Genomic DNA, 23791 nt, shown 5'->3' on the forward strand with positions numbered 1-23791 from the left:
AGCTCAGGCCTTCTCTCTCCTGCTGCAAGTCAGACTGACTCAGTCGGGGGAAAGAGTTTTAATCATAACTTTAATCAACCTAGCTTGAAAAACCCTTTCCTTATAACAAATTGGGATGGAACAGGCTTGGCCTTGCATGGCCCTGTTCTGCCCACCCCCTCCCTTGGGTTGCCCCTCCTAGAGGGGGCTATTCCTTTTACTTTCAAGGATAGCCACCTCACCACCTCCCGATTTGCAAGGGATTGCCCACTGGGAGTGACAGGACTTCAGTCTGAGATGTTGTGCTTCTTTGCCTACTGTTGCCCTGCACTGGGTCACCACAAGGACACTTTTACAGCTTTGGGTGCTCCTAGGAGAATGGCTGGTTGCCAACTGCTTGCCTTCCCTCCCTCCCAGGACTCCCCTCTTAAAGCAACATGGCCTAAGGCAGTTGGGGAAACTTTGTGGTCCAGAGAATGCTACAGCATTAAAGAGTAAATACGTATTTAAAAATAAAATGTTTACAAGCTGGCTCAATCACAACATCAGATCAGCACATCAAAGAACAAAAGCGAGGTGGTTATAAATGCATCCTCTGTAGTACCGTTCCTCTCCCGTAAACATACCCTAATTACATGTCACAATCCAGGTAGGTGCTTAGAGCTTAAAAAGTTGTAAAATGTTCTAAAGATGTACCATTTTCTCAGACTCTCCCTGCAGCCAGTAGGCCAGGCCACGTGGCCCCTCCCAAAGATGGCTGCTGGCTTGCAGATCAGAGATCTGTTCCCTTTCAAGAGTCAGCACCAAGAGAGAGACTCCCTCCTGTGAGCAAGCACTTTTATTGAACCTGTGACTCCACATTTTTATATCACTCTCCACCCCTTTTGACCTGGTCTGCCTGTGTCATACAGGTGGTCCCTGGGACACCCAGGGGCATCCTGGGAGCTCTCCTGGAAGGCATTCTGGGAAATTTCCAAGAGTCATCTCAAGATTCTTCAGTGAACTCTTCCAGCCAGATTAGCCTTTTTATAGCTGGAATTTAGCAGGTGATTGATACAGGCTTCCAGAGAGAAGAGACAACGAATGACACTTTTGAAACTCAGAATGGAGGAGGGTTTTCTCCACACAACTTCTAAAGTGGAAATTCTAGGATGCAGTTTCTCCTTGGTTGTTGGGCCCATCACCTACTTGCAAAGAAATTAGTGGTTTCCTTCAGTCAAGCTCTGGGCCTTCTTTCTCCTGCTGCAAGCCAGATTGACAGAACGGGTGGAGCTCCTGCAGCTAGTAATATGTGAGTGACTTTACTAGCTGCCCATGCTCTGTGACCTTTTTGGCTGCGGTCTGTTTGAGAAATAATATGTTAAAATGAAAATTACATGGATTACAACACTGCACTGGTTCATTTGTTTATTTGTTGCTGTGGTTTCTGTGGCATAGTGTTTAACAGCCTGTAGCTGGACCATGCTGAATTTCATTTGTTTTGCACAATATAATAAATTAGTCAGTGAAGAAGAAAATCTTGTTCTCCCTACCCTGGTTCCTGGATGTCCATGTCGCTTTGCTTCTTTACTTGCTCATACTTTTTAAATCTTTAAAAATAATTCAAAAAATCTTATACAGTCCTAATGGAATATCACAAAAATGTGTCTGTATGGGACAAAACTTGCAATAGATTTTAATGAATTTTCAACAACCTGGCTTCTGTATGAGCAGTTTCCTGTATTAATGTAACACAATGCAGCAAATCAACTAGAGTACATTTATTACCCCTTATTTTGGTTGTTTTTAAAGTTCAGACATGCAGATCTAGCATGTGGTATGGTCATCCACTGTACCACTTCCGATGACAGAAGGTGGACCAGATACACCTTGTATTTAAAAATACAAAACTATTGCATGCACATGAAACCTTCCCAGCAGGGTGGAGCCTAGCCTAATTTCTCTATGCAGGAAAAACCTTAGAATAGCAGAAGTTCAAACCTGTGACTCTTTTCCCGCTGTCTGAAATAGAACAGTCCATATAAAGAGGTGACCTCAGAGGTATTCCTCACTATTTGGATTGGATCCAGTCGATGAGTTCATGGAAAGGCTGAAAACTTCCAGGTGGTAGCTGGAGACCTTCTGCAATTGCAACTGATCTCCAGGTGACAGATCAGTTCACCTGGAGAAAATGGCTGCTTTGAAGCTGAACTCTATGGCATTCTACCTCATTGAAGTCCCTCCCCCTTCCCAAGCCCCATTCTCATCAGGCTTCACCTCCCCCCAAAATTCCATGTATTTCCAAACCTGGAGCTGGCAACCCTATGTTAGTAGAACCTGTTTCCCCACCTTTGCCTTGCCTAAATGGCTTGGTATTTGTCTTGAAACTGCTCTTGGAGGATTGGGAGGACCTTGTAAACAATATGTACCACAGGGGACTGGGAGTCAGATTAAATCTTCCTTTCTCTGATGGCAGCAGCCCCCTGAATGGTTGTAGGCATGTCAAAACATCCCCCCCCCTTTAATTACCTTTATTATTTTGGTATAATCAACAGTGAAGGGAAGTCTACTTGCAGTAGGATCTTTGGTACTATTAATAGCAACCCTGTAAATCCACCAAAACTACTCCCCTACAAAATGTTTCATTTCTCAACATATAGTCATTTCTGAAAGATGCACACAGCTTCAAAAGGGAGAAAGGACTCATACACTTCCAAGCTTACAAAGCTAACCCTTTGCTGGTCTCACGGAGGCCTTCCCCCCCTTTTAACTAGCTGCAGGCAAAAACTTCTGTGGCTATTTAAAAGTCTTCTTAATTTTTTTTTTTTAAGTTTCGAGGTCACATAGAAGCTTTGCAAGGAGAAAGGTATCAAAAGAATATCCCGTATGGACTGCATTTAACACTTTCAGGACTTGTATGCAATGGGACCAGCTACTCAGGCAGTTCTGTGTAGTGAAAAGTGGGCAAACCACTGTGGTGGTGTTTCATCCCTATAATGTGACCTAATTGCACAATTGTCACTACACAGAGCTGCAAGCCAGACTGTGATAGCTTCAGTTTTTACTATACCCCCCCCCCCACTTTGCCCAGAGAAACTCTGACCTGTAGTACTTAGAGCAGTACTTTGAGAGGAAATTCATGAGGAATGGTTGTGTCCTTGGTCAGATAGTTTGGCCTCTTCTGTGTCAAACAGATCTGTTTTCTGTCTGCTTCGTGCCACATTCTAGGATCCTTCCTTAATATGTTGCAAGAAAGTTAAGGAGTTGAGGATGAAGAGGCCTCAACTCCTTTGCTGGTGCCTATTGAAAATCTTTGCTGGTGCCTATTGAAACTACTGGTAAAAGCACAAAAAGTGAAACCTCCCAATGTGAGTTTGAAGATCTGGGGAGGAAGCCAAAGATGCATAGTTACAGGCAGAGGAGGATCAAGAATGGCTCCAAAGGCAATTCTCCTGGCAAATGTATGCAGTGTTTTACAGGCGCTTGAAATATTGGCAGGCATTATTCTCCAATACACCACCAAACTCATGCCGTTTAATGTTTAGTCTGTATTTATTTGTTTGCACCTGTGTCCTGTTTTTGTAACAGGAAAGAAAACCCCAAAGAATTCTCTGCTAACTTGAATTACAAATCCTTTCCCTCTCCTAGTTTACTTGTGTGTTTTTGTCTGGAATGGTCTTTTTCTTTTTCACCATTTGTCATCCAAATTGTGTTGAAGTTGTGTCAGAGTGAGGCTGCTATTGTTAAATTAACCAAATCCTCACAGTACTGAAATACACTAGGTTCAAGCTTCACAGATTTGAAACTGTGGATAGTTCAAAGGCAGTGAGAGCACTGAAACAAGATGAAAGCAAAGATATACTTCTCCAGTGTTTCAAATAAGAGAAGATACAAGGAAAGTATGATTTGTTACCATATACACTGTACAGACTTAACACAGCCCAGTCTCCTAACTAGGGATGTCCATGAACTTCATCATGAACCTAATTCATCACAGAAATCACTGATTCACTCCCATTCTGCTCTGTGGGAGCAGAACAATACTACATACGCCCAGCGCACATGCAGCCATTGTTTTCCGTTGGCAGCAGGCGTGTCACATGTTAGTTGGAGGCAGAGTCAGAGAGGGAAGGGAATTGGCTGTAATTTTCCCAGAGAGCACTTTCCTGGAGGCACCTGCTTTTTTTTTATTCTTATGTTGCAGTGGCAAAAGGGTATAAAAAAATTGCCTTTCTGCTTTGATTGTTGTAGCTGACTTGGAAACACCCACTTATTCCAGTCTCTCAATGACCGTTTTTGCACACAGCTCACCTCGCAGTCACAATCCTGTTCCCTCCGCAGCATCTGGTCGGATTTCCCACCATCTGCGCCGAAGTTACAGGAAGTGCTGCAGCTTTTGCGTAGCAAACGTAAACCGCTAAAACCCAGTTTACGTTTGCTATGCAAAAGCCATGGCACTTCCTGTAACTCCGACGCAGATGGTGGGAAATCCGACAGACGCTGCAGAGGGAACAGGATTATGACTGTGTGCTCCACTGGCCTAGCACTGTGCTTTCTGCCTTCATCTGGTCCGTTTCCCCTTAGGTCACATGGTCAGTTTCCTTGAAGGTGACCTGGAAGATTCAATTAGTGTGGAATGTGGACTTACCTTCTTACAGCTGAGGTGGCCAGTGGTAGCGCTCCAGATGTTTTTGCCTACAACTCCCATCAGCCCCAGCCAGCATGGCCAGTGGCTGAGGCTGATGGGAGTTGTAGGCAAAAAACATCTGGAGCGCTAATGTCTTACCTTACCCTTTGCTGGTCTCACGGAGCCAGACTTAAAACATTAAACATCAGACTTAAAACATTAGCAAAGTCAAGCAAACCACTGTCTTACAGGATTTAACAACCATGCACATAAAACACCAATTTTGAAGCAGTTGCACTGGCTTTCTGTCTGCTTCCAAGTTCAGTTCAAAATGCTGGCTGTTACCTTTGAAGCCTTACATGACCTGAGACTTCTGTATCTGAAGTCTGTACTGCTGTGTCAGCCTCTGTGCCAGTTGTGCTTCTCACAACTGCTTTTCCTTGTAGTTCTACTTTTTTGGCCTGGTTCCTCTGTCCTGCATTTTCTTCCTCCTCAGGAGTCCTTTATGATCCTGGGAAATCACTCCCTCCTCCTATCAGTGGAGCTGCACTGACTGGAGAGACAAGGTGATTTGGGGCTCCTCCTCTTGCTGCCTCCTGATTACATGCTGATTATTTCACATGGGTCCTTCCTCATCAGTAATAAACTTCCCCAGGATCTGAGGGCTAGGGGCACAGAGAAGAATCCATAACCACGAGCATCTTCGGTATAAATCTGCAATTCTTCTTCTTCTTGATGGATCACAGAATCCAACTCAAATGTTTTTAAAAATGTTAAATTACATCTCTTAATCTGCTAAAAAGAATCCAGTGATTACATAGAAAATAATATAGAAAATATAGAGAAAATATATATAGAAAATATGGAGTGTTGAGCTGAGCTTGATTTTTCTTCTCTAATCCAATGCAGACCAGACTTAAAACATTAGCAAAGTCAAGCAAAATACTTTCTATTCTAATACTTCACTGAATTAGAGGAATTTAATTTTAAAAGGAAGGAAATGAGGGAAATAATGGATTAATAGAGGGTATTAGGTACAAGATCAGTAAATATTCTGAATGGGGTTGGTTCTGATGGAAATATAAAGCAAGAGTTAGCAAGAAGAAGGTATTGGATTTATACCCTGCCATTCACTTTGAGTCTCATAGCGGCTTACAGTCTCCTTTCCCTTCTCCTCCCCACAGCAGACACCCTGTAAGGTAGGTGGGGCTGAGAGAGCTCGCCAAGAACTGCTCTTGAGCAGAACAGCTCTGAGAGAGTTATGACTGACCGAAGGTCATACCAGCAGGTTCATGTGAAGGAGTAGAGAATCAAACCCATTTCTCCCAGGTTAGAGTCCATGCACTTAACCACTACACCAAACTGGCTCTCTATTAATTATAGAAAACAGAGAAGCAGTGATCCCTGGGAAAGGAAGGACAATTGTAAATAGGGTTGCTAATTCCATTTTAGGAGATTCTTGAGGATTTGGGGATGGAGCCTGGAGAGAGTGGGGAAAGAGGTCACCAATGTATAATGCCAGAGAATTGCCTTTCAAAGTAGCGATTTTCTTCAGGGGAATTGGTCTCAGTAGTTGAGAAATGGTGTTGGGAGATCTCCAGACTCCACCTGGAGGTTCATGACTATAATAATGAACTTGTAATGTTAGTAAGAAAAGGAAGAAAATCCTAATCATATAATAGCTGGTGGGGGGGGGGTGCTCAGCAGCTTGCTAAATTGTATTTTCTGATCAGCTGTCTTGTCTCCTGATAAATATTGAAAAGATAACAGACAAGTGTAAATGTGGTAGGGGTAGAATACATTACTGGACCAGTACAAACAGAAAACACAAAAGGGGATTTGTGGTTTCAGTTCTTATGTTGGTTTATGAATTCTGCTCAGTGAGCATGGTTAAAGCATGTTTTGAATTGGGCAAAGTAAACCCTTGATTCAAACCAGAGTAGGAATCTTTTCAAAGTCTGTTAGGAAGACTTTTATAGTTAGTTTTGAGGGAAAAGAAGATAAATTAATCCATCTCATAGTATTTATCCTATGGCTTTTATAAACTGAAATTTTTGATCCTTTTTGTAGTACTTACAAGTTCAGAGTTTTGTAATTGATATGTTCCAGAAGCTCAGTTATTTGAAATAATTTTTAGAAAGCAGAAATGTAGTGAGGATAATGTATGTGATAAAAATGTTGTTCATCCAGATATGTCAGAAGTAAACCTTACTAAGAAGACCATTTTAGTGTAAGTAGAATCATTTCCCAATGGTAATTTCCCCCCATTATTTTTCTATTATCAGCTTCAGGGTCAGTTGTGGGAAATGGGAATTTTCCTGACAGGAAAATGGCAAGCGTGGTTGGAATACTTGGTTGGAACTACAGCTCACCCCATGAGCTGTAGTTGTCTGAATGTTCTCTTTAACAACAATGGCCAAGAATACTTTAGTGTACTTCAGAATAAAGAAAAATTACAGGGTAATTATGTAGAAAGTAACAGGGATAAAGCCCAATTCACTTGATCCTTTTCTTGTGTCTTTGTGATGCCAATGCAAGTGTGCAAAAAGGGTGTCCTGGGATCTCATCTAGAGATGGTAGTAGGCAAGGCATGGCATCCAGGCTGCTGGTTGACATGGACAGAGAGATTGTTGAGAGGCACCTGGCTGCATTGGGTGAGTTCAGATCCCCTGGGCCAGATGGTGTGCACCTAAGAGTGTCAAAGAACTTTCTAGAGAGCTTGTAGAGTCTTCGTCCATCATTTTCAAGACTCCTGAAGGTCTGGAGGTTTGCCACAATCCTAGAGGAGGCAAATATTATCCCAATCTTCAAAAAAAGGAGGAAAGATGACCCAGGAAACTATTGGCCAGTCAATCTGAACTCTATCCCAGGGAAGATATTGGGTCAGATTTAAAGGGATCTCTTTGCAAGCATCTGAAGGACAACTTGGGAATCCAAGGAAGTCAGTGTGGATTCCCACACTGTGCCAGACCAGTCCTGGTTTTTGGCTTTAACAACATAAAATGCATTATTGATAACTTAGAACATAAAATTATATAAATTAGCATATTTACAGTATTAAAAGCAGAAATAATTCAAGCAAAATTGCAAAAATACCTAATACTAAATAAAGGGAATTGCAAACTGCAACACCATGTGCTACTTTAGCACATTTCACACATTTCAGAAGAAAGAAAAAATATTCAAAGTTTATTTAGATCTCCAATGAAAAAATTAAATGCTATGTATTTCAACTAAGTAAAAACTTGTCTTTTTAAACTCACTTTAAAAAAGAAAATTCATAGGAGGCATTTTAGTGGTTCCCCCAGATTCCTCCATTTTTTTCTACCAGAAAATTTGAACCAAGTCCTGGGATTGGGGAACAAGGTATCCCTCAAAGTCCTTGCCCTTTGAATTTACCTTCAAATTTCTACTCTGAATCCTGTCTCAAAGGCAAAGGAATAGGAGAATAGGGTTCTGTACAAAACTGGACTGGATTGAATCGGACCCAAGCAGCCATAATTTGTGAGATGAGAGAAAAACTGGGATTTTTCTTATTCTTTGGGGCAGAGAAGAATTTTTATTTTTGGACATTAGTGAAAGGCATATTTAAGGGGACCAAAGTAGAAGTTGATTCATGGAGTGTTTGGGATGAAATTGATTTTGGTGGTTATTCTGGGCAGGAGAAGGATTGGGGGAGAAATAAATAGAAAGGAAAATGATGTGGAGAATTTAATGGAGACGTACTGAAATCTGCGGTCTCGGGCAAATCCCTCAGCCTTTCTGATTTGCCTCTGTAAAATGGCTGTTGGTATAGTTATTATACTAAAGAGTGGTTTGATATTTGGGGCTCAGGCTCCAATTCTGCCCTGCACTCCCTTTCTGGTTTTAAGAAAGTCACTTAATAAAATCTGAAGAAGTGTGCATGCACATGAAAACTTATACCCAGAATAAAACTTTATTGGTTTTAAAAGATGCCACTGGACTCAAACTTTGTTGTGCTGCCTCAGACCAACATGGCTACCCACCTGAACTTTTCTTGCAATCTTTGCTGTTTCAGCATCAAGCGCTGTGTCAGAAGAATGAGACGATACTTGTTTTCAAACCCCATCTCTGTACAATGTTGCTCCTTCAGTGATATCGCCATCTAGTCCAAAGACTGTATTAAAAAGCTGTAGAAAACATGAAAGATGTCTTAACTGATGGATTTCAAGACAGGCACAGTTTAAGCATGAGAACATTCCCCCCCCCCCCCTGAAGTTTTCTAAGTGCAAGATGTGATCACATTCACTGGATGGCATAACACTAGCTAGTATTTTAAAAATCTGCCTAAAACAGTTGTGGTACAGTGTATTAGAAAGAAATTAACGAGAGCTCATTTGTAAATTTCTCAGTGACCATTTCCTACTTACAATTCTGAATGGAATATATGTAAATTTCTTGCTATAAAGAAGCTTTTTTTGGTGTAGTTTTAGAATGGAAAACCCTGGTCCTCTGTTTCCGAAATACACCATGAAACTGTAAAAGAATCAAGTTGTTTTAAAATCTGCTATGTCAGTAAGTAAAAAGAATAAAGGATTTGTGAAGAATCACTTTTGTGTTGACCCCCCAGGAATAGGACAAAGGCAGAAACAAAGGGAAGAGATTATACATCATGTCTAAACCTTGGCATATGCATAAAGATAAGTTTGCCCTCCAGGCAGTTTTTTATGGAAGAACAAAGAGTGTCCAAAGAAAACATAAGCTCCCTGATTTACTCAGTTCCAAGATTTTGAAGATATTATATGGAAAATATGTTGGTGCATTCCAGCTCACAGAGCCAAAAGCGATACATGTTTCTCCATATTAAGTTCATGGTTGTGCCTAAACTAAGCAGATTAATAGTTACATTTTTTTATTTTGTTTCTAATATACATTTTATTTGCTGTCTTTGCATGATTACACCCCCCTAAAATGTGGTTAAGTCATCCATTTATGAAATCTGCTTCTTCTGAAATGTTCACAACAGTATGTGCTGAATAGACATTTTCATTCTTTGTTATATGTCCTGGCTTCTTCAGCATTCAAGTTTGCAAAATGACTGGTAGAAGAACTGAATATAATATGTTAACTATTCATAGGTAGGGTTGTGAATTCCATGTTGGCAGATTCATAGAGGTTTGTGGGTGGAGCCTGTGGAGGGAGAGAAGTTGGCAGGGATGTGATGCCATAGAATCCACCATTTGAAGCTGCTGTGTTCTCCAGGTTGAAGTGATCTCTTTGGTCTAGAATTCAGTAGTAATTCTGGGAGTTTTGGCACCTCGGTTCACAAGGTGTATTTCCGCATGAACATCACTATAAGTTGCTGGGTGGTGTGAAAGGAATCTTGCACTGGGAGACGTATGGCATGGTGAATATACTGTTTTGATAATTAAAATTTGGTGTACAAAGCAGTGACAGTATGATCTGAAGCAGAGTTGCACTCCAAGACCATGGACTTAAAAAGGTGCAACTGTTTATGGATGCACAATGATTTTTTAATTTTGTTTGCACTCTTTATTATACCTCAAGATTCTGTGCTATAACAATATGTGGTATGAATGGATGTATGTATAGAAAACAGTTCTTGTAGAGAAATTTGACAAGAAAAAATCAAAAAGAGGTAAAACATGCACAGAAGCTGTTTTGCAACATAGAAACCATTTGTTGAGTATTTTAACACTATAACTATTCAATCACCATTAGGGGTCCAAAATCTTTGGAGTGATATGATTGTATGGAATGTGGTCTATGCATAGAATGAATTACTTCTTTAAACACACTGTGCTGTAAAGTTTTCTTTTATTATTATTTCACTTGCTTTCTAAGTCTCATTTTACAGCAATTTGTAATTTTGTGTTCTTTCTAGGGTGGCCAGACCGTCCCGGTCTCCCGGGAAAGTCCCGGTTCTGGCCACCAATTCCCGGCTCCCGGGCTGGCTATACCGGGACCATTCGAGGTCCCGGTTTAGCCAGCCAGAGAGCCGGGGGCCGCACGCGCGGGGAAGGCGGCGAGTGAGGGAGGGAGCGTCCCTGCGCATGCGGGGACGCTCCCTCCCTCACTCGCCGCCTTCCCCGCCTGCGGGGCCTGGCGGCGGTGGCGGAGGCCGGGGAAGCGTCGGAGAGGCCGGCGCTGGTCGCTGGAGGGCCTCCAGCGACCAGCGCTCCGCCGCTTCCCCGGCCTCCGCCACCGCCGGGCCCCACGCGCGGGCCTCCAGTGCAGGCGGAGGCCAGGGAGGGCATCGGAGAGGCCGGCGCTGGTCGCTGGAGGGCCTCCAGCGACCAGCGCCGGCCTCTCCGACGCTTCCCCGGCCTCCGCCACCGCCGTAGGGCCCCGCGCGCGGGCCTCCAGTGCAGGCGGAGGCCGGGGAGGGCGTTGGAGAGGCCGGCGCTGGTCGCTGGAGGGCCTCCAGCGACCAGCGCTGGCCTCTCCGACGCTTCCCCGGCCTCCGCCACAGGGCCCCGTGCGCAGGTCTCCAGTGCAGGCGGAGGCTGGGGAGGGCGTCGGAGAGGCCGGCGCTGGTCGCTGGAGGCCCTCCAGCGACCAGCGCAGGCCTCTCCGCTGCCGCCACCGGCCTCTCCGCCACCCTGGAAGCAAGTAAGCAGGGCAGGCAGGGTGGGAGGGGGCCGAATGCGGGGGGGGGGCGGCTGGCGGGAGGGGGCGGCCTTCCTTCCTTCCCTCCCTCCTTCCTTTCTTCCTTCCCTCCCTCCTTCCCTCCCTCCCTCCTTTCTTCCTTTGTTCCTTCCTTCCTTCCCTCCTTCCCTCCCTCTTTCCTTTCTTCCTCCCTCCCTCCTTCCTTTCTTCCTTCCTCCCTCCTTCCCTCCTTCTTTCCCTCCCTCCTTCCTTCCTTCCCTCCCTCCCTCCTTCCTTCCTTTCTTCCTTTCTTCCTTTCTTCCTTCCTTCCCTCCTTCCCCCCTCCCTCCTCCCTTCCTTCCCTCCCTCCTTCCTTCCTCCCTCCCTCCTTCCTTTCTTCCTTCCTCCCTCCTTCCCTCCTTCCTTCCCTCCTTCCTTCCCTCCCTCCCTCCTTCCTTTCTTCCTTCCTTCCTTCCCTCCTTCCCTCCCTCCCTCCCTCCTCCCTTCCTTCCCTCCCTCCTTCCCTCCTCCCTTCCCTCCTCCCTTCCCTCCTCCCTTCCTTCCTTCCCTTCCTTCCTTCCCTCCCTCCTTCCTTTCTTCCTTCCTCCCTCCTTCCTTCCTTCCTTCCTTCCCTCCCTCCTTCCCTCCTCCCTCCCTTCCTCCCTTCCCTTCCTTCCTTCCTTCCCTTCCTCCCTTCCCTTCCTTCCTTCCTTCCTTCCTTCCTTCCTTCCTTCCTTCCTTCCCTCCTTCCTTCCCTCCTTCCCTCCCTCCCTCCCTCCTCCCTTTCTTCCTTCCCTCCTTCCCTCCCTCCCTCCTTCCTTCCTTCCTTCCTTCCTTTCTTCCTTCTCTCCTTCCCTCCCTCCCTCCTCCCTTCCTTCCCTCCCTCCCTCCTTCCTTTCTTCCTTCCTTTCCTCCTTCCCTCCCTCCTCCCTTCCCTCCCTCCCTCCCTCCTTCCCTCCCTCCTCCCTCCCTCCCTCCCTCCTTCCTTTTCCTTCCTTCCTTCCTTCCTTCCTTCCTTCCTTCCTTCCTTCCTTCCTTCCTTCCTTCCTTCCCTCCCTCCCTCCCTCCCTCCCTCCCTCCCTCCCTCCCTCTGGCCACCCCTGGAGTAGACAATACTGACTTTGGTGGACCCAAGCACTGATTCAGTGTAAGGGAGCTTTGTGTTTGTGACTGGACTAGACAATACTGACTTTGGTGGACCCAAGCACTGATTCAGTGTAAGGGAGCTTTGTGTTTGTGTCTTCTGGTGCAATTTTGTTCTCAGATCCTGTATTTACTTCATCAGTATATGGGATAAGGCACTTTCTCAACTGTGCTGCATAATGCAGCCTATTTATTTTGTCCTGTTTGCTCTGTTGGCTTTATCTGCGCCACCTTTGTCACTTTCGGGGTGTGGATCCCCCAGTGGGGTGGTCTCCCGACTCCCTCTGCCGGCTGTTTCTGATAGCCCTGCGCCCCCTCTTTCATTTGATATGTGTCCCGTGCGGGTGCCACCCTCCCGCCGGGAGATGCCGCAAAATGAGCCCCCTTGAGGCTTATGGCAGCAGGGCTCGGGGGAAGCGAGCTAGACTGCTGCTCCTTTGAGGGGTTATAGAGTGTTTCGAGCCCGTCCCTGTGGCATCGGTCCCATCATTGTGGGGCCCAGGGGGCCGGCGCAGCGGCACGCTGAAGCAGCCTGTCGGTCACTTCCGGGTTCCTGTCCTGCATCTCGACCTGTGTTATTAGTGACAGGCTGCTTCGGCGTGCCGCTGCGCCGGCCCCCTGGGTCCCACAACGATGGGACCGATGCCATAGCCACTTTCGGTTTCCGGCGGTGCACGCGCTTTGTGCGCGCACACCCCTACCTTCCCCCCCCAAAAAAGGTGTCCCTGGCTGGCCTTTAGACATTATGGCCACCCTAGTTCTTTCCCTTGGTATAATCGTAAATAAAGTATTCAAAAATTCCCTCTTTTTTTTCAATTTTAAAATTTTTATTAAAGTAAGAACATATAAACCATTTAACAAACATCAACTATAACACTAACAAACATAGAATCCATCCATGAGCCATCACATTACAGACATGCCATCAGAATGTAGTTCTAATATAACGCAAAAGTCAAGTCCCTCTTAAAGGGGTTGTTTTCAACCACCATCTGACATATTTATTTATGGCACTTACAATCTGCTTTTCTCTGAGACTGAAAGTGGGGAGGTCTGTGCATACTTTCCTTGTTGGCACATTCAGCAGCCATGGCGCTGCTACCCAGAAGGTCCCTGTTCTTGTAATCACCCACCTTCGATCATGCTTGAGCCAAGGACACCATGACCTCAGTGTCTGGGTGGTTTTATGTAGAAGTCAGTTATTACAGCTCTCTGGTCCCAGACTATTTATGGCTTTTAAAGGGTCCAGGCCAGCACTAAAGTGGATCATAAAGTAACTGCCATAGATCAAACAGAATAGGTGAAATCGGCCCCTGGCAGCTTGCCCCTATTAAAAGGCTCCTGGCAGCATGCCATGTGCTAACAGTCTGGCAGCCACATTCTGCACCAACTGCAATGTCTGAACTTCTTCAAAAGCCATGTTAAGTGCTACTGTAGCCTGGATATCACTATGGCACAAGTAATCATTTCTGGTTTCTTCCTGTAAATAATCAACAAAGCTTGATGAGAAAGCTTGTAGGAGCTTCTGTCATCAGATTGTCCAGAAGCAGCCATTGACACCTATGTCTGATTCCTAAACTTCAAATTTGGATTTTCACAGGGAGTATAACCCAGCCTCCAGATAAATCATGTCTTGTCTGGATTAAGCTTTGGTTGGTTCCTCTCTGTCCAACCTATCACTTATATCAGATGCAAGTTCAGAACATCCTGAGCACCTGCCTTCCCCATCTTAAATGAAAATGGGAGAGCATACAACTTTCCCTGTCATTTTTATTGAATAGCAGCAGACCCAGGAAGGATCCCAGTGATAAACTAGAGAATAACAAACATGAAGTGGAGCAGTGTCACTTAGCAAAACCTTTTGAGCTCATCACCAATATATGCTCTAAAACCAGGCTAGAAATGGATTTAGATAATTGCTGTCCTCCAGGACTCTGTGTAGGAGTCCTGCCACAGCACATAACCCAAAAATTGAATGTTTGAGACTGGGCAGAAGTTGTCAAGATTAGCTGTGTCAAGTGATAACTGCTTCAACAGTGGTCCCACCGTAGCCTCTTTCAACACACTGGAGACTTTCCTTTAAGATACATTTTTACCCTCTCCAGTCTTTTAGACCTTTTTTGGCAGCTTTGACAAGCTCAGAGGGCCATGAGTGTTAGTGGTAGGTTTCACTTCTGCAAGGGCTTTGTTCACACCTTCAGGCTGGGGCAAGCTGAAAGGTATCCAATTAAACTAGATAAGAAGAAGCCTAAGGGGTACCCAGATATATCTTTGTTCATATAATGCTACAGATATGAGTAATATTTTTTTCACAAAATGCCTTGCAGATGAGTCACAAACAATCTAACAAGGGCTCTTTCAACTCCTGTTGTAGACTAAACTGTAAAAAGCCTCATGTTACTTGGAAAAACTCCACTGGACATTTTTTGCAGGTATAGCTGCATACTTTTTTTTTTTTTTTGCAACACTGCACAATAGCTTGTAAAGTGTAACCAGTGTTTGATAATGTTCTTCCTGAAATTTCTGCTGCTGTAGCTGCAGTCCCTATTAATCTGTAGGCTATTATGGTAATGATTATGGTTACCAGCAAAAAACTGGCAACTGGTGGTGGTGGGGAGAGTCTTACATCAGTGTTGAGATACTGGCAGTTGCCCCCCCCCCATTCACCTCCCGTTTTTCTCCTACCCATCTGGGCAGCAGTGGGAAAGGCCCCTTTGTGACAGGATATCTCCCCCACCCCCAGTGGGAAAATGGCAACTCTAGTACTAATGTAGCCATTACAGCGAAACTAGCAAAAATTCCCAGTCAATACTCTCTCTGTGGAGACTCCCCCGCCCCTCAATTGTTTTATTTAGAATAAAAGAGTAGTACAGAAACAATAAGAATTGTTACAGCACTTAAAGTGAAGGACAAATGTCCCAAATACAGGTGTTATAAGGCTACAAGATGTCTCATCATTTCTTATGAAAGATAGATTAGAAAAACATCATTTGTCTGTAAATAGTGTTCCATGGAATAGCATTGTTTTCAGTCAGATATTAAATAACAGGAAACCTCAGGTATTTACTGTGATGAATAGCACCTCTTTTTGCTAGGAGAGGACAATTTTATGTGAAGATCTTAGCTGACTAAAAACTTTACGATCCTAGTGTAAATGTAACTGTTTAAATACAGCTGTTAAACTGAAATGGAGGCAGATTTTTATGTTTTTTTAAGTGAGGGACAACTTTTTGCTCATGAAGACTTGCAAGAATTTGGTCAAAAGTCAGCAATAACTTGGAGATGAGATGTTAAGTAAAGGCATTCTTTAGCTTACTGTTTCTTCCCCTAATACAGTACAAAAACAAACAACTTGACAATACTTTTGTTAAGACTGATTTAAATGGCACAAAGAGCAAAAGAGCAGTTGAATTCAGCAGAAAAAAATCAGACTGGATGTTCAGCCAAAACCAAACGGACTAGAAGTGATAAAAATGTGTGGCTGGGCATGATCAAAAACACTCAGTCTGCAAATATCCCAATACACTTAACTTCTCAGCAAGGAGCATTTGCTTAGCCGAGAACAGAACTTCTTAAATTTTCTCTTTCAGGATTGGTTGAGTAGTAATGTTTTTCACAGCTCTTCTCACCACTTTTGAATTTGGAAAGCTCTAAATGCTCAGTCACGGATTTTGTTTAAAAAGGAAGGTTGCTGAAGCCGTAGAGAAATCTTTCATGGAATAGTGCCTTTACACACTAACATTCCATGCAAAGATTGACTTACAGACCATGGATAATATTGCTGCCGCTGTTGATAATTGCATACCTGTCTCCCAAGGTATGTTATACTTGCTACTCTGCCCTCTTAAGATGTGGGAACGGTTTAACCTCTATGTTAATGGGACTTCCCTGGGCACAGGTTCTACAGTATGCTAGTTTGCATGTCATTCTTGCCCAGGAAGACTTTACAACAGGGGTGGTCAAACTTGTTTAATGTAAGAGCCATGCAGAATAAACATCAGAAGTTTGAGAGCCACAAGACATGAACATCAGGTGCTTGAGTACTTCAAGAAAGGAGGGAAGAAAAATGGTGGGGAGGCAGGAGGGAGAGGTGGAAAGAAAGCAATTTTAGCTTAAATGCATTCTCCAAGCTGCCAGCTGACTTGGCTTGGAGAAGTGATTTAAAGAGACAAATGCCTTCTCTAAGCTGGCCAATGGGGCAGTGGGGGCTTCAAGAGCAACACAATATGTGTGAAAGAGCCGCATGAGGCTCCCAAGCCACAGTTTGGCCTCCCTTGCTTTACAAGATGGTGTTGGTCAAAGAGATACTTTTAGTTCTACAGTTACTCTGTATTTTAGTTTTTAAACTAGCTCTTAAAACAATAATGAGCAGATAAGTGTGCTAGTTTTTTTTAAAAAATGATGTAACTTGGAATGGTGCTTACTCCGCTCCTGTCTCCAGATGTTTATTTTCTGCTTGAGATACAATATCATTTTTATCAACTGGATTCACAAATAGGTCTGTTAGAGATCCCATCACAGTTTTAGTAGCTTTCATCCCACAAAGGAGCTGAGCCTGGACCAGTCCACAAAGCTGGATCCACTTTTTGGACTGCAACATGTATGTATTTTACATGCTTCCAGCTGTAGAACTCTACTGTGTACAGCAATTTTCAGTTCATTGAAATAGCTCACACACCAGCATTTGCATAGGACATTCTTAAAACTATAAATACCCATCTAGTGAAGTTGGGAAGCACACTGGGATAAAAAATACTAGCTTTAAATATAGGCAAATGGGGTCTGAACTTGCTGAGACTGAGATGGAAAAAGATCTTTGGTTCGTAGTGTTGACCCCAGTGCACTGCATCAGTGAAAAAGGCAAAGTCTTATGTCAGGGATTATTAGGAAAGGGATTGAACATAAAATGACAGCTGTTATAATGCCTCTGTAGACCTCATTTGAAATGCTGTGTACAGTTCTGGGCACTGCATTAGAATATGCATTTTAGTCTGAATACTCAGCTTAAAACATTATTTTTACCTGTGGGTATGTTTGTGTTTGTATGTGTGCTCAGAGCTTGTTCGATGGGCTTTGTTCTCCATTCTGAAGAGGTATGATACCAGAAATGTACATTACTTCTGTGAAAAAGTGTTGGTTGGGCTAAGTAAACCTTAGCTTTGGGTCAGCATAGTAACTATTATGATTCCCATAATGGTTATTATCTTGGGCAAAATAATGTCACATTTGGTTATACTACAAAAACATTACCTGGTTTTCAGTTTAGTTCTTGACTAATTGATAGATTTTGGGGTACATTTTAATTTTATTTTCTCTTTAAAATAAACTAATCCCATGCCTGTTCACAGTAGACTAACAGTAGTCCTTCAAAGATCACTGCTTTGGGATTTTTAAAAAAATGTGTCTTGTAGTTCATAGCAAAGTTGTGTTTTTTAAAAGATTATTAGCGGAGATTGTAATCTTTGAACTAATGAATATACCTTTTCTTCCAACAGGGATTTGCGATTTAATAGAATTAAAGAAATTCAGCCTGGTGCATTTAGACGGCTTAAAAATTTGAACACATTGTAAGTTCAATTTCATCCTTTATAAAGTATACTTTGCCTTTTGCTTTAAGTATTATTTTCATAGTGTACAAGTTATTTACCAGAGTTATTTCTAATGAAAGCAAATGAAAATTCCCCCCTTTTGCCTATTCTCAGTTTCTGCCTTCCATATAGCCAACACAGAGGATCATAAGATAAGTTATCTTGATGGAGAATATCTTGTTGGTGTGTATGACAAGCAAACATATATTTAAACAATTACCGTAACCATCTATAATTTTTCTTACAAAATCCATTAGAACAGACCTGGTTGAAATCATTCTTGCTTGGTCTGCTTTTTTTCACAAGAATCTCTGTGGTTCAGTATTAAAAGCACAAGTGTGTACTCTCTTAACATAAAGCTGTAAATGTTTTGCTTTAAATATTCCTATTGCTAAGAATGTACAGAGTGTTTTTATGGATCAGACTAGGGTCATTTAGTAAAGAATTATTTGCAAGAATTCTAACAACCAGCAAATACCAATTGGTCCATCAGATATTGACCAGTGGCCCATCAGTGGTTCATGATCTGTTTTTGCCATCTTTTGCATTAAGACATATTGGGCACACCTTTTGAGTTAATTTAATATTTAATGCAATCTCCGCAGTTCTGAGAAAGGTTTGTTAAAAAAAATAACTGAATCTGGTTCTGCGTGTTGTCCATTTGAAATGCACTTTTTTGTAGTGGGATGTTTTCCTCTTCCTGCACCTTGTGCAAATGTGTGTCATAGAATGCCAGACATTTTAACTAATCAGTATAAATGGAGGTTTAAAATAAAATGGATGCTGTTTTTGCCTTAGGTTGTATGTAGATTTTTTTTAGATTTCATTCTACATGTGATAGATGCTGAACGTGCCCCAACAATAACAGAATTTTTTGGGTTAGGTATATTAAACCTGGAAAAAAAATGATATTTTCTTATATTCCCAAATCCCAATGCTGGTATGGTATTTGGATTCTGGAAATATTCAGGAAACCCAGACTTTTTTTGGCTCCATTATGCACTGTGGTTAGTGGTCCCCACAGAGTGGAATGGAGAATTGAACTGCAGAAGGACCCAGCTAAGGATTGGCTGGGGTGGCGGGAGTCGAGAGCTCTGCACCATCTCAGCTGGGGCTGACTCCTCTTGCAGCTCCTGCCACCCTGGTCAAAGTGGTGTGGAGCCCTCAGCTCCTGCCACCCCAGCTGATCCTCTCTTTCAGCTTGGACGTGCAAGAGGAGCCAGCCCAGGATCTCTCAGCTCCCACTGCCCTGGCTGATTCTGGGCTGGCTCCTTTTGCAGCTTGGTTTAAACCAAATTGCAAGAGGAACCCAAATAATAAGCGGGGGGGGGGGGGGAGACTTTTATTCAGGCACGGTTATACTGGTAGCCAGTCAGATTATTTGATCTGTATTTGACAAATAATACCCAAAATATTTCGGAGGTGGTATTTTTTGGCCTGGTTTATGTCAAATTCACATCCCTATTTCTTAGAGTTTTCTACCTTGGAAATCAGTCAGGGCTGTAGGCAGTCTTCTTCTCTAGGTAGAATTGCTGTATTTCCACTGCAGAAATGAATGGAGATTTCCTTAGGTAGATTTGTATTTTTGGTGTATTTTGATGAACTACCTGTATTCAAATTTTGAGGCTTACTTTTTAAGTTTAGGTTTTGGTTTTGGCTGCATTTTAAGAAAATATGCTAAAGGGAACAAAAAACAAATAATAGTTTTATTTTACTTTCTAGACTTCTAAACAACAACCACATCAAAAGAATACCTACTGGAACATTTGAAGATCTTGAAAACCTAAAATATCTGTGAGTTAATATGTCATTTTTATCAGAAGTGGAAATGATGTTAATGTCATAGTGTTAGATCCCATGGAAGCGGCATGACTTTCTTATCTGCCACTGCAGCCCAAGATGTCCTCCTATATATTCCTGGGTGAGCAGAATTTTGGGCTGCTGGGAGATGAGGGAGGTGAAAAAGTCATGCTGTGCAGATGGAAATCCTGTCACATGTGGAAATACTCTGTGGGATTGAAGACAAAGTGTGTTAAAAAAAAAACCCCACTTAATTTTTCATCTTCAAATAATATGTACATGCAGAAGAAACCACTGCTGGGATTGTGAAAATTATACTGGCTATTCCCATCTGTGATGTTCATTTCAGTTCAGCCAGGGTTGATAATCAAAGCAATTCAATTTATTGTGTAAATCGCTACGTTGTGGATTTAAAAATATTTTTAGGAACTATATGGTCCAGGACTTGTAACATCTGAAAATAGACTCTCTGTGGTTTGTATTTAATTTCTAGTGTCAGAACCTCCCATTGTGCTAGTATTTGCTTGTATGTTTTAGGCAATAGTTTATGGTATTTGTCAGCTCAATCTGTACATGAGAAACGCTGAATCATGACCATTGACATGATTACAGATTTAAAAAAACTAGGAAACTAGAGTGCTACAAGAATTCTTGACAAGTGGGGACTATATTTCTCTTGATGATCATTTTGAATATTTGAAAGATTTGAGTCATTTCCTGCAACTTTCTTTTGCTGGGCAGACACACAGGAAACCAAAGTCATGGCAACCACATTGCCCATATGCCTCTGCAGGTCACGTGGCAGAGACAACCCCAGCAGAATACCCACGACCTCTTCTGTGCAAGGGTCCAATTTTGGGGGAAGGGGTAGGAACACTATCCTTTCCCAGGTAAAGGGAGATCACCCATTCACAGAAAGCATTCCTCTCATTTCTTTATCTCATTGGGGTAAAACTCCCATGTGGCAAGTGTTCAGGTTTCCACCAAGTGGGATGTTGACAACAAAGCTCCCCTTTGGGCAGAGTTGAATCTACATACTCAGGAACAGTCCTCTAACCCCACACTGAAGTTGACAGACAGCTGACATGGCATGAGAAATCTCACAGGAGCTGTGGTGTCAAACCCAACTATGTATACCAGGAAAGGCATGGTGTAGTGGAAATACAAAGACTAGAATATCCAGGGACACCAGTTCAAACCCCAAAGGAGGGTAGCTACCAGAGTGTCCCAGGGGAAATTTCAGGCACAACTGAGTTTTAGCACCGTGAAACACATGACAAGCTCTCATGCTGATTGGCTGTCCCACACAGCAGACCCCCTCCCCTATGCATGATAACCCTTTGTGCATTCTGGAGGTTAACTCCGCCCACCTACTCCTATTAATTCCATTTCCTTGCATTCCCAGTTGGAGGTTTTGTGTTCTTCAAGGGTTCTCAGCAGGAGAGTGTTAGAAATGTGCTTTAATAGTGTTTGTTTTTGTCCTTGGATGTTTATGTGATGTGCCCTTGTGAGTTTCCTACCTTCAAATTCCTCTGAGAGAGATAGCCCTATGCTGCATTGAATATAATCTGAGATAAAAGTGTCCTGACTGGGATTTATGTAATACTTGACAGTGCTTGGTTGGCTTTAGGCTTAGGTGGTATCCTAAGCTGCATCGGCCTTGGAAGTGTGGCATGAGAGCAGTAGTATTTTTCTTCTTTGTTACTTGCATAAGTATGTTTTCATTCACATCAAGGTTGTTGCTGATATGGTGTTGCACTGGGCACAAGACACAGACCGGAAAGCTTTAGGGCAGGGTTTCCCAAACTTTTCCCCCCTGTGGCCCGGTTATTTTTACAGTTCTCCTTTGTGGCCCACTAAAATTTGGGGGTGGAGCCGGGAGACAGGAAATGATGTACAAGCAAGCCTAAAACTCTTGCAATATTTTGTTTAGGAAAGGTAGGAGAATAGTGGGATTTTGCAATGCAATTGTAAAAATAAAACATTAAGAAAAAGCACAAGGACCAAACAGCAGAAAACTAAAAATATAAAATGCTCTCAGCTGGGAAAACATGAAATGGCAACCTGGGAAAACATGAAATGACAGGGCGTTTAAAGCTTCCCCCCTCCCCAGGTCTACTCAGATTAGCAATGGCAAGGAAGGAAGGAAGGAAGACTGGGAAAAAGACTGACTGACACAAAGAGAGAGAGAGAGAGGAAGAAAGACAGAAAAAGACTGACTGACAGAAAGAGAGAGAAGGAAGAAAGATGGAAAAACAAGAAAGAGAGAGAGAGGGGGAAGGAGAGAGGGAGGGAGGGTTGGGAGCAAATATAGAGAAAAGAAAAAAGAAAGAGAAAGGAAATAGGAAGGAAGGAAAAGGGAGGGAAAGAGTGAAAGAAAGGAGGGACAAAAGGAAGAAAGAGAAAAGAAAGGAAAAGGGAGCAACTCACCTTTAAAACTGCTCACTCTCAGTGGGAAATCCGGCCATGGAGCCCACGACGCCGGTCCACGGGGCCTCCAGTCCCCTGGCCACCCCTCCCCCTGCCTTCCCCCGCATCACGCCTCCTCCCCCCCCCCGATCCAGCACCTCCGTGCCTTCTTCTCCTCACTTTCCCACCTCTGGCAGGTCATTTTCATGCTGCACAAAGCCCTTCCTACCCCTCCCATCGCTCAAAAATCGCCGTGGAACTCATTTTACAGCTGGCCGAGCCGGTGGCAGCTCAAACAGACTGCGGCCAAAAAGGGTGCGGGGCTCCTCCTTCCCCGGCACTTCCTGGATGGGAAGAAATTGCCAGGGAGGGAGAAGGGAGGAGCCACGCAGCCTTTTCGGCCGCGGTCTGCTTGAGCTGCTGCCGACTTGGCCTGATGTGAAATGAGCTCCATGCCAATTTCTGAGTGATCGGGCGATGGGCAGTTGGGGGGGGGGGGAAGGGATTTGCCCAGCATGAAACTGACTTGCGGCCTGAGGTGGGGAAGGGTAGGAGAAGGAGGCGCAGAGGTGTGCGACCCGGGGGAGGGAGGCGCAATGTGGGGGAAGGCGGGGGGAGGGGCAACCAGGGGACTGCAGGCCCCGCGGACCGGTGTTAAGGGCTCTGCGGCCTGCTGCAGGGTCGTGACCCTGCCTTTGGGAAATGCCGCTTTAGGGCACCATCCAAGCCTTGTTAATCTCCATGCACACCTGTGATACTGCTTGCACTGGAGTTACACTGGCCCAGTATATCTTCACATCTGTAAATTTTAGCATGGCACTTGTCCTGGAACTTAATTAATATTCTAAGCCATTCAGAGACATGGCTTTGCACTGTTCCCTGAAGTTGCAGTTTTTGAGATTGGTGAGTGAGAGGAAATTCCTGCAGCTCTTACTGTTGAAAAAAATTAGAATTGCCAAGGCAGCTGTCAAGTTGAAATGTTACAGTGGTCTCTGGGTTTCTCTCAGAAATTCATTACAGGGAGATTAGTTTCCACTGAATACAGGATGTACAATGTGTACTCTTCATATAAGAGGACCTTACGTTGGGGGATAAACTTCATTTAGTGTGTTGTCAGAGGTCTTCTAAGTTGAGCGAACAGTAAGATGACTTTTTCTTAATTTACTAAAGTGAAAACTTCCCCTGATAGATGAAGCATAAATTGTGGTCCTCAGGAAGGGAATTAGTTATTTACTGAAGGAAAGGAGTATGAAAAGAACAACATTAGTTAAAGACAGGAGAAACAGAGCCGACATATCTGGAATCAAAGCAGATTCTAGCTTCCTGGTACCACATCACAAATAGGTTGCCCTAATCAAGAGGATTCTTGACCCAGGAGACTTGCAAAGGGCTGTCAAAAAAGCAAAAAGGGGATAAATGTCATAAGAGATTCCAGAAAGACCTTAAGGAGAGGAGAAGATTCTGTGACCATTCTGTCTTTCCATGCTGGCTAAGAGGCTAAGGCCTCTGCTTCTGAACAGAAGAGAAGCATCTGTCATCTGTTTTTTTTTACTACAGTTCATATATTTCATAGGTGTAGTAAAAATGTATTTAAACTATGCATAAAGGTGTTGGTAATAACATAAATTGTTACTAGAAAAAAACACACAATTATTCTGTCAGGATATAGTCTATCAACCTGTATTGCAGTGATTAC

The 23791-nt window shown here is 43.5% G+C and overlaps 1 protein-coding gene across 3 annotated transcripts in view; it reads left to right on the top strand.

Moving 5' to 3' along the window:
* The window catches only part of PXDN (peroxidasin), a 123138-nt gene that overhangs the window by 24026 nt on the left and 75321 nt on the right, over positions 1–23791 (top strand). For all 3 annotated transcript variants that reach the window (XM_060234562.1, XM_060234571.1, XM_060234581.1), the window contains exons 2-3: positions 17794–17865; positions 19609–19680. In XM_060234562.1, coding sequence (XP_060090545.1) covers positions 17794–17865; positions 19609–19680 — 144 coding nt within the window. The remainder of the gene's footprint in view (positions 1–17793; positions 17866–19608; positions 19681–23791) is intronic.

The sequence above is a fragment of the Heteronotia binoei genome, chromosome 1, assembly GCF_032191835.1.
Source record: "Heteronotia binoei isolate CCM8104 ecotype False Entrance Well chromosome 1, APGP_CSIRO_Hbin_v1, whole genome shotgun sequence".
Lineage (NCBI taxonomy): Eukaryota > Metazoa > Chordata > Lepidosauria > Squamata > Gekkonidae > Heteronotia > Heteronotia binoei.